The following is an 11,617-nucleotide window of genomic DNA, read 5'->3' on the forward strand; positions in this document are numbered from 1 at the left end:
TGTCTTCAATAGAATTGAATCGGAGACGGAACAAATATTTAAAGGACGGAAATGTGATCGTAGCTTTAGTGAATGAAATTGCAGGTGTTAAGCACTGAAATTTAATCTTTTTCTGTGTGTTAAGTCTTTGTTTACCTTGCAGGTGGTGAGTAAAGTAAAGGCCTCGGTATGCATCAAACAAACCAGGTTATTAATCCGACCACGTCTACAGGTAGAAGAGTGGAGAGCTGTTCTCAGTTGGCCACATTCAAATTCAATCTCTCTCTCAAAGAGACGTTTGTGTCCTTCTTTGTCATCAACATGAATAATCATAAAAATGCACTTTCGGATGGTCTTTCCTCAAAGACAGTCCTCGTCACTGCATAGAGTCTGTTTTGAAAAAATTAGAAATGTTTTCGGACAGTGATTGATTACACTGTTGGAAAGGGGAATTAAAAGTTCGATTTACAGTTGTGCATTAAGGGTTTATGGTGAAGCTATATAGCAAGAAGTTAGTCGATCGCAAAGTCAAACATATGCCGACGACTTCGCGTTTTCAGTAACACAGTTCTAGCAAAGACGTTTCCCCTGCGAACCTTCTTCTCACTGTTCTGTCACAATGAGTTTCCAATTCAGTAATTAGACGAGGCCAAACCGAAGTTACCTGGATGTGACTGAGGTCCCTGCATGCACAGACCGGACCGTCACGAGACTCTTGTCAGCCTTTAGATGCTCTGATGATTGCTTCATTTGAAGCATACTGAGGCATTAAGACTACAATCTTAATCTTTGGTTGTAAGAAATCAACATGCTTGTTCTAAACAATGACACCACATACTCTTATCAATCTTTCTTTGCCTGAGGTAAAACTGGTCAGTGAGTAATACAGCGTAGGTTGTGTTTGCAGATGTACAATAGGCTTTATATTAGTGAAAACCATGCGTGGAAGTACAATTTCAGCATGACTCATGAATTAAAAGTTTATCCAGCCCAAAGTGTTTTGTTCACAACTGCAGTCTATAAATTAATCAATCTTAATCTTTCTGCTTAAAATGCGGGGGACGTGATGGATAACAAGTCTTTATACCATTGATCTAGCCATTTATGTGTTGATTTTGTTTGTTTTAGACATAAAAAGACAGAAATTTAAACATTGAACAGTCTTTATTTCTTCTTCTTCTTGAAGTTGCATCCAGTTGCGTCTGAGTATCTAAACACATTTTAAGAGGAAAAAACTCAAGCTTTATCATTAAATTTAAAAAAAAAAGGATCCAGTGAGTTTGTTGACCAAAGATGTAAGTAAGTAACTCAATGCTTCAAGAGACTTGACCCCTAATACAGAGTTGGAATTTAATCATTTCCGGAATAAACATTTCATTTGCTTCATTACAAAAATCTATTTCAATTAAACTTTTTTTCTACCTTCTATTTAATGCAAATCAGTGTTTTTTGGAGGAGTTACTCGAGCTCTGGCATGTCTTCGTATCCTCCTCCCTCCTCCTCCTGTCTTCTCTGCTCCTCCAGCTTCCTCTCCTCCTCTGCCCTCTTCCTCTCCTCCATCGCCCTCTTCATCTCCTCCTCCACCTCCTTCCTCTTTAAATTCTGGATCTCTTCGTCCTTCTTCTTCTGCGCTTCTTTTTCCTTCTCCTCCTCTGTTTTATCCTTCGGCGGCGTGCTGTAGGCCCACTCCTCGTCCGAGTCGCTGATGTCGTCGTCGTCGATGTCCCAGTCGGGCTGGTAGGACTCTGTGGTTTCGGTGTCCTCTACAGGCTCGGGCTCAGGTTTGTGGTTGGGGTCCTCCAGTTTGCCCCAGGCCACCTGGTCGGCCTTGCGGAGGGTGATCTCCACTTTAGATGGGACCATGTTGACCGAGCTCTGTTTGACATTGATCACCTGAATGAGAACAAAGAGAGTTTGCTTTTTAGTCAGCCGTCACAACGTCTACCAGTGGGATCAGATAACTGTTAACAGTGTGGGAAAGATGAGCATCAGTGTGTTGAAATGACACTTGATTTCAGACTGTTCTTGAAAATACGCATGTTTAGCAGGTACTCACGCCCCAGAGGTGGAAGTCTCTCTTGAAAATCTTATTGTCCTCAAACTGGATTTGACATGAGAGCTAAAGAGAATAAAAAGCCAGTTAGGAAGATGAACAGGATGATTTGACTCTTGCATTTATTTGCATAAATGTGTGCATTGACCTTTTAAAGCAGACTGTACGGTATATATTATTGTTTTTTGTATGCCAGTTGCGAGGTTGTATTTTAGTTCAGACCGAAATGTTTTTTGTTCTCAGCTGTTTCTTGAAATATAGTTGTCTGCTGTAAATTGAGAAAAGTTAGATGTATTAGCTTAAGCTAACTTGCGCTAACTTGTTTTTAGTAATAGTTGCTTGTCTTTTGTGCTAGAACTTTCTATTTAGCTAACTTTGTTCAAAAATGCTTTATAATTTAAATTCATAAATATATCATATGTCATGAGACTTAATATTTATAACAGAAATCCAGTACCCATTTCTGATAAGGTACCATTTATAAAGGGTGTATAGCTGTAATGAATGGCTCTAAATTGTTAATAAATCAGTTAATAATGCTTTATGGATCAGCTAGAAACTATAAATTAACATTTTTGACTAGTGGATCCCCACCATGACACTTGCTTTATGTTCTTAGCGAGCTCCATCCAGCTCATCAGGAAGACCCTTTCAATGAACCGTTTCTCCCCTGACCTTCTCGGAAAGTTTAGCAGAGAATCTGCAATGAATCAATTTATTAACATTTAGAACTGCAGACGTATTAGAACGTGAGAAGCTCATTAGCTTTTATAAAATATCACTAACAGAAATATTGCGAAATAGAAAGGATATACACCAGCCAATGGGATTGTTCACAGTTTGGCAATTAAAAACTCCTTATTAATAACATCTTACGATCTATAAAGCATTAGTAAATGATTTCTTAACCATAAATAAAGACATTTGTTACTTAAAACTTATTATGTGTTTTCAAGACAAGCTAGTATACCTGCTAAGGATATATTAACTTAGTGTTGCGTGTGTGTAAAACTCACCACTGTCTGGTTGCCTTCTATGCAGGACAATTCTGGGTTTGTGTTCTTGGCGTAAATCGTTATGACGACATTATTTCCTGTCTGGTGCCAGTCATGTCGACATGCCACTTTCTTTTTGTCCTGTAAACACACAACACACCAAAAGATTTGATGTTTGAGCACACCGAGATGAGATATGCCCAAATGCCAAATGTTCTGAATCTAGTTTCTAACATTTTATAAAGCTGATAAAGGATCCAATTTTAATCCTACTTTGTTCTCTAGAACATGATTTCAAGTTGGAGATGAGGATTGTGTTCCGTTGATAATTATTAATTTAGAAGAAATGGAGCTAACAGCATGATAAACCTCATTTAGATGACGAATCAAAATAGTAAACCATGGTCAAAACAAGCAACTGACTAAATGTGTACTGAATGTTTTGCAGTGACAATTTACCTACATAAAGACAGTTTAAGAGACTGACTTCCTTTTCCAGTGAGCGTCATTCTGATCCGACGTTGACGTTCTTCTTATTCTGAAATAAACATGACCTGTACCACTACGGTTTTATTTACAATATTTAGTCTCCTCTCAATTCTTTAAATGGGTTGGAGAAAATTTTAGAAACACCTCTCAATATAACACTGGATGATACAACAGCACTGCAAACTAAAGCGTCCGAAATGATGAAGTGAAGAAATGAAACCATTTCAAACGTTAACATTATTATCATCACAGAGGTTGGCATTATTGCATTAAACTGCATCAGCCTGGTGTACCTGACTATCAAGAATAGGCGCATACTTGTTCATTTCAGCTTGTAGGGGGGGGGGGACAAACCGGAAAGCCCGAGTTCTATACACAAATCTTCATACAAAAAATGCCTCATTTGTTTTTTTTGTTTTCTTGCATTGTCATTTCTGCATTTAAAATAGTATTCTGTCAGCTTTCACGGTCATTTCCAGCTACATTTCCTTCCAACTTTGAACCAGGATCAATCTACCCCCCAGGTGGTGTAATACCTGCTTTGCGGTCCAGCGGTGTTTCCCTGTGGTGCAGCCCTTCTGGTCGAGGAAAGCGTTGAAATCTGTTGTCTTTATGCAGCAGCAGCTCCAGTACTTATATCTAAACAAAAGAAATGGTAACAGGTTACAAACACTATCTGCATCATTCAGGAAATGGACAACCTATCTGATTTTCATATAATGATCAAAATTCAACAAGCAGCGGTTTTAGCAAATGAATGGAGAGACGAAAAGATGTGAGTCATTGCCCACTGGCTGCACAGTGTTGGAGCGATGCTCATATAGTTCGTGTGATTCAAAGAGCAGCTGCAGTTTAATTCACATCTAAAATGTGTTTGCTATGTTACAGATTTGTTTTCTAATTACTGATCTTTAATTAATTGTCTGTTGTTTTGTTTTTTACATTTGAACTTTTACGCTTAATGCTTCTTGCTTACATGGCCTTCAGTTTTGTTTTGTTTACATTTCTCCTTTGTAGACGCGGTCTAATTATGGTTTGAAAGAGAGATATGCAAATAAAGATTGCAATTATGATTTTGTTATAGTGGATTATGCATAATGCCTTTGTAATATCCGGGGTAAGGAACTGGAAACAGGCTGCAGTAATTTTAACTGTGCATCTTTGCGCCTTACCCCTCGTGGAAGACGGGTGCTCCGGGGTGGTGGATGCAGACCTCCATGTTAGTCTCTGGGCCTTGATAGACCTACACACAAAAACACATTGGTTACGGTCGCAGTGTGAAGATCAGCTCCTCACGCCTCTGGTCATCAGTCACATGGTATGGTCACCAGTCAAGTGTGTGTGTGTTTGTTTGAATGCGTTTAAAGGTTTCTCAATCAGCTTCTTATTATGAGCAAAATATTCTGCTTAAGTTAGAACAGTTGTGATAATTTTACTTTAAAGATTTCCTGAGTGTTAAACTCATGGTAAATGTACCTTAACCTATTGCTTTACTCCCCCTCCAAAAAAAACATTTTAATCTTTTCAATGCAGGCCTCCCTCTATGGTTTTAAAACAGTATTAAAAAGTATGTTATACCCAAATTGGCATGACACTGCACTAGTCACTGAGGTCATGTGGTGGTGGAACAAGTTTTCAGATCTTAAAAAAAAGAAAAGGATGCAATACTGCTATGTAAAAACACTATTTAACACAAGTAAAAGTCTAGTTCACACAATTTTACTTTATATTTGCCTGAAGTTTTAAAAGTAAAAATAAGCATTGGTCAAAAAAATGCCCCCTGTCAGTCTTTTTACTTATTACTAATGTCTCAATAAGTAAGCAGCATTTTAATGTTGCTGCTGGATGAGGTGGAGCTAATTCAACAACTGTATGTACCATTGGGTAGTTTTAAGATTTAACAATGCATCATATTTTAAAAAACAATTGTGTGGGTTTTTGTTTTTATCTGTAAAGTAATAACAGCAACTGTGAATTTTGTGGGTTGAATATTACAGTATTTCCTTCTGAAATGTCATAGAGTCGAAGTAAAAATAAGCATAAAGCGGAAATGGTAAAGTAGTATCTCAGAATTACATTTAAGTAAAGTACTTCAGTAAGTGTAATTATACATGGTCCAGCACTAGGAATAGGTGGCAAGAACAGGTTGAAACAGTAAAGTATAGGAACATGTTGTATATGTTGTTACCTCTTTGTCCACTAGATGGAGCCCTCTAGATGTACAGGAATGATAAAGGCTGAAGCACAGCTATAGTGTACTAACTTTTGTGTGTGTGTGTGTGTGTGTGTGTGTGTGTGTGTGTGTGTGTGTGTGTGTGTGTGTGTGTGTGTGTGTGTGTAGAGCTCCTGTCAGTGCAGCTTTTGCTTATGTCAGATAGTTGGCTATTTTGGGCCAGGCAGAAGTTGCCCACAAACATACACACACACACACTCGCAAATAATAAAAAGACACCCACTGTTTTGCATCCTGTGTTCTTGCATCGGGTCCCAGATATGACTGTCTGACTCTCTGTCGGAAGAGAAAGACAAAAACAGAGAGGTGAGATGATGAAATCAGAACAGCAAAAATATTTTGTCTTTTTTTCTTTAAAAACAAGTGAGAAACTCCACCAGTGTATTAATCTCTCAACATGTTTCAATGCAAATCAAACCGTTTCTTTTTCCACCCTATTGAATTGTATTGGGTGAAATATTGTTAATGCACAGGTAGATTTTTTTTGTCACTTGTTTCCAGAAAATGGACTCAATTCTACACAGAAATATTTTGATAAGATGATTTTTACAAAAATGTATAAACTGTTAAATCATGCATCAAACTTACACAAACACACTTCCTTATGTGCATGAGCAAACACAAAATACACACGCAGAAATGCACCAACAATGATGTAGCCTAATTATAAACCCGAGTAAGGTGTACACATGTACTGTGCAATAAACTTGTACTGTGTAAACTTGTTTAAAAAAAATTTTAATATCAAGTTTAGTTTTTTTTCTACTTTCAAGATTCACTAAGCTTAAATATCTCCCCTGAACTGGCAGATATTTTTTTTTCCACTAAACATAAAACAAAAGAATGAGCCGAAACGTCTGTTCTGTAAATGAAGAAATGTAGAGAAATGCTCACAACTAAACTGCAAAGAAATCACCTTCTTGTCAAGTAATCTTTGTCACTGAACTGTATTTGACTGTAACTGTTTCTAAAGTTTAAATATCTTGTAACATGTTGCAAAGTCTGTGTATGAATATTTCAACATGTTGTCAACACAAATCAACTTGTTTCAAGTATTTTGTAATATAACATTGTTTTTCCTTTATATTATAGCGCTGAAACCTGCCTTATTTCTTCATGCTTCAAGATACGGTTTGTGAAACTTATTGAAACAAATTGAATTTTATGAAATATTCATGTTGTACTGTAAGGCTTTCTCATTTTTACTGAGCTGATAATGTTCTAGGACTGGATTATAGTCAGAAAAGACTGAATAGGAATAGAATTGGCTTCTGTGCACAAGTCAGAGATGTGTTCAGGAACATCGAAAAGTAAGTGCCACAATATGATTTTGAAAAGAAAAAGTAGGTAGTTTTACAGCTTAAGGCCTCTCTATTAAAACACACACACACACACACACACACACACACACACACACACTGACCTTGCTTTTCTTTCTCAACTCTCTTGCTCATGTCCAGTTTCTCCAGCACCTGAGCCAGTGATGCAGACACTTTGTGGGGCAGCTTGGTCTTAGGCTTGTCTGAACTGCACACACACACATAAAAATCACACACCCGTGTTCACGTTACCACAAAAGTGGTTGCTGGGAAATTAACACACACACACACACGCTCAGATTCAAACCGAGGCATCAGCACAGGCCTGCAGACTGATAAATGATGTTAGCCACTGAATTATTTATTCCAGGAATGCTGCAGGCGACCTCCTCCTGACCTACGTGACTGGATGCATACACAGAGGTGGCTGCATGCGAGTGGCAGGGAGGTTTATGCAAAAAGGCAAATTCCAGTTATCTTATGCAAATTAGAAAAAATAGAGGAATATTGTTATAAATGAGAGCCGCATGTGAATTACAAACACACACCTGGGCCTCTCTTTCTGCAGTTTCTCAGCAGATTTGGGTCCCTGGTAGATTATCTCTTGGTCGTTGGTGTGTTTAATCCCGCCCTTATCTGATGACACCTCCGGCCGCAAAGGCTCCTGGGGTTTCTCGTTGCTGTGGAGTCCGCGGGTGCAGCCCTGTGTTGAAAGCAGAGCGGTCACCTCAGTCTCAGTATTATTTCTCTTCTCAACAGATTGTAATTTTAGTCAGTGTGCACTGTATAATCCTTCACAGGGGAAAATGATACCGTACAGTACCTTACTATGTATCTGCACTCACAAGATAAATTACAAGATTCATGCCTAGTTTGTTTATATAAAACATTAGCAACTGGATCGTTTCAAAGTGTAACAAATGAGTTACATGTTTTAAAGTGGGTTAACTTTTGAGACATAGTTTGATCAAGATACCTAAAGCAGGTATGGGCTGGTATTATGTTTAGAAAGTTAATTCAAGTGAAACATTAGTACAGGCATGCGTTTCTTGTTTTTAACTAGGAAAAATGTTAACCTGCCCTGTAATGCCCTTTAATTTTAATAGAATGTGATGAATTTCTGATCACAATTTTAACCTTTTTGGATATAAGCAGATAACCTGCTCACAACTCTAGCTAGTGCTGTTTTTATTTATTTATTTCCCACATTTGCTTTGCAAGTCGTTCACTACTACACTTCACGAACACCTCATATCCGTCAGTGTGGAGAAACCAACATTTTAAACATTAACTGCATAAACATGACATTACGACAGAATCACATGGACCACATTAGTATATTGATACCAAGTCATGTTTTAAGTATTGATACTAGTTTAGAGAATTAAGTACATTAAACATTTGTTATTTACCATTAACATGCATGTATTAATGGTCAAAAGAAAAGATGTCTACTGTTTGGCAAATCATTTGGTGATAATGAGAATGTATTCAGAAGTTATTTATTATTCTTCGCCTCATGAATCATGACACGCGCACACACACACACACGTCTCTCCCCTACATGACAGTATGTATATTAATAAAAAAGTAATGATACTCAAACTTATATTAATACTTACTTACATACTTAATTACAATTCCCAGATACTAATTGGTATCAGATTGAAACTAAATATTTAGTAAATAAAGGTAGCAATACCACAGTGTAGTAAAAGTAGAAACATATACCTATTATTTAGTTTGGCCCATTTCAGAATGATGTATATTATACTATTGAATTATAATTATCAATGCATTCATGTGTACTCACTTTCATTGTACAGCTGGTAGAGGTGGTGAGCTCATTGTAGTTACTTTATATAGAGCTGGTTAGCTTGTGAACTTACCCCCAAGGATCAATAATGAAAATAATCTTAACCTAAACTAATATGATAATTCATTTGTTTGTTGATTATATTCTGTTTTATTAATCTCAATCCACAAACAAAATGGGAAATTAAGTTTGCAAATAAATGTAATGGACTAGAAAGTGCAATATTTGCCTCTGAATTAAAGTAGAAGTATAAAGTAGCAGGAAAAAAAAAATCTGTACTTCAGTATTGTACTTTCCACCACCACTAAGTCTTCCACTCAAACTGAATATTTACAGGATCTTGAATTTTCTGCAGGTGCTGAGAGACTGTTTGACCCTGAGCTGCTGTTACCTTGATGGAGAGAAACTCTGAGAAGTCGGTCGTCCTTTTCTTACAGCAGGACCAACCCTGAGAAAGGCACACAAGTAAACATGTGATTTTTATCCCATCTGAATAAAAATGGTGTTATTAGTGTACTTATATATTAGTTCTACCTTCAGAGCATCGTGGAAGATGGGGACACCTGGATGGAAGAGGCAGGAATCTTTTGGAGGAAACAGAAAGACACTGTGAGTCTGTATATGGACACACACACACACACACACACACACACACACACACACACACACAGTCAGCAGGGTGAACCAGCTGCTCATGGGGGTCACTCGAGTTGAGCAGTTGCGTCCCATAAAAGGAAGTTGGTTGCTAGGAAGATAGCTGTCGTCCTTTTCAGAGAAACGTGGCCTACGGTATATGCTAGGCTAGCTCAAACTGTCTCTCTCTCAAACACACAGCATATACAACAATAATGACAATTTCTTTGACGGCACACAAACCAACACTTGGTTTATCCAGCTTTTGCCAGTAAATCAGATTGTTTACCCACCTGAAATGTTTAGTTAAACATTCAAATTAATCCCTACAAACTTGTACTGTATTTATCTCATCTTTTTGTAACACATTGTCACATTTAACCCATATTTGTATATTTAGACCAGTGAAAAGAGCATACTTTTAAACTAAATGCAGACATTAACCCAATCTCAGACTGAAATGCTGTTCGTGGTGGTCAAATACAAATTGGAAAAGTTGCATGTTTGTAAAATTTGAATAGAAATGTCAGGAACTAAGCAAAACTAGTCCCAATTTCAGCTTGCTGGTGATGTATTTTTGAACTGTTACAAGTTTTGAATGTGCCATTTTAGCTCAGAAGTTAAAAAACGGAGAAAACTGAACCTCCTCTAAGAGATTCAAAGCAAATCTATACACTGTAAGAACAAGCAGGCTGACTTCCACTGAGGCCTGATGACCAAAATATTATTAATAACCAACCATCAGATCCAGACTGCATTTATTTAAATTAAATGCACAGATACAGAAAGAAACAGGCAGGATCTTACCGTCCTTGTTCTTGTCAGCGTCAAACTTCAGTCCACAGCCTTTGTTGTAGCACAGCAGAGCCATGTTGGTCTGTTGGGTTTGTGTGACTTCTTCACCTTCACTGTCTTGTTCAGATATCCTCCACCAACCTGGCGGTCTCTCCTGGTCTTAATGCTGTGGTCGGACCTCCAGAAGTTTCTTAAACCAGATCCAGAAGGGGTGATCGCCTTCTGGAGAGATCTGAAAGAGAGAGAAGGGGGTTCTTTTCTCGCTGGTTTGGGCCTGGCTGAATGAAAGATAAAAATAGCAGCCCACCTCCCTCCTCCATTCCCTCTCTCAGTTTACAGCTGTCAAAACGTATCTGAAGGTGGGGGTTGACGCTCCTCCTGGTGAGCGTCGGCTGTCACAAACAGGCTTGCTGTGGCCTGGCATAGGACTGACAACTTCTGGATTTCTGTCACTTTCTCTCACTGGATCCACTGCAGGACATGTCGTGGGTTTATATTTCCAGGAGGAGCAGCCTCGTGGGAGGTTATTGTTATAAAAATGTTTAAAATTTAGCTAAGACGGTTAAAATAAAATGTAATGCCATCATTTGCTGTGCCAAATTAGTGACAAAATGACATTTTAGGAAACAGCAAAGGTCCTGCCACAAAGTTTAAGGCACACTATTGTCTAAAATATCATTGTATAACTTAGCATTAAGCCAAACTATTTCTCTGCATCATAATGATTCTGGAGAAATCCAATACCATGACAAATACCATGATATGCAGAGTGTGTAACGACACAGCAGGTAATGTAACTAATGTAAGCCAGGTTGTGGTTTTAGCAAAGTGTCGCTACATTTAAAGTAAACATGAGAGGACGAGTCGGTCCCAGAGCAATACAGCAGCTCCAGACAGCGATACAACTCTCCCGCTACTATAGCTAACATCATTTACATTTATTCATTTAGCTGACACTTTTATCCAAAGCGACTTACAATTGCTATATATGTCAGAGGTCGCATGCCTCTGGAGCAACAAGGGCTTAAGTGTCTTGCTCAGGGACACAATGGTGGATTGAACCCTGGTCTCTCACACTAAAAGCATGTGTCTTATCCATTGCGCCATCACCCACACACCATGAAAACCAGCTCCAGACCAAAAGAACACAAAAGTATTTTGAGGATTGTGTCCTTAGCCTTGCAGACAATAGTATACTCGCAAACTTTTACCAGTACCACCTCTGAAATGTCCCATATTCTCTGTAACTAGTCATTTCCAGTGGATAGTTACTGTTTTGTTGTTTTTGTATATACATAACTGTTT

At 38.1% G+C, this 11,617-nt stretch overlaps 1 protein-coding gene across 2 annotated transcripts; it reads right to left on the reverse strand.

Moving 5' to 3' along the window:
* Nucleotides 1–1,063: 1,063 nt before the first annotated feature.
* zgc:92429 (uncharacterized protein LOC445063 homolog) lies at nucleotides 1,064–10,847 on the reverse strand. Of its 2 annotated transcripts, XM_046064980.1 has the most exons (12): nucleotides 10,620–10,847; nucleotides 10,325–10,544; nucleotides 9,419–9,468; nucleotides 9,276–9,332; nucleotides 7,617–7,771; nucleotides 7,173–7,276; nucleotides 5,973–6,025; nucleotides 4,689–4,759; nucleotides 4,053–4,155; nucleotides 3,049–3,168; nucleotides 2,036–2,098; nucleotides 1,064–1,872 (listed from the first exon to the last, which is right to left on the reverse strand). In XM_046064980.1, the coding sequence occupies exons 2-12, from the start codon at nucleotides 10,386–10,388 to the stop codon at nucleotides 1,438–1,440; spliced, it is 1,275 nt and encodes a 424-aa protein (XP_045920936.1). In that variant the 5' UTR covers nucleotides 10,389–10,544; nucleotides 10,620–10,847; the 3' UTR covers nucleotides 1,064–1,437. The 2 variants fall into 2 exon arrangements, with proteins under 2 accessions (XP_045920936.1, XP_045920935.1); XM_046064979.1 differs by having other exon boundaries at nucleotides 10,325–10,847.
* Between the last annotated feature and the right edge of the window lie 770 nt (nucleotides 10,848–11,617).

Source organism: Micropterus dolomieu, linkage group LG12, assembly GCF_021292245.1.
Source record: "Micropterus dolomieu isolate WLL.071019.BEF.003 ecotype Adirondacks linkage group LG12, ASM2129224v1, whole genome shotgun sequence".
NCBI lineage: Eukaryota > Metazoa > Chordata > Actinopteri > Centrarchiformes > Centrarchidae > Micropterus > Micropterus dolomieu.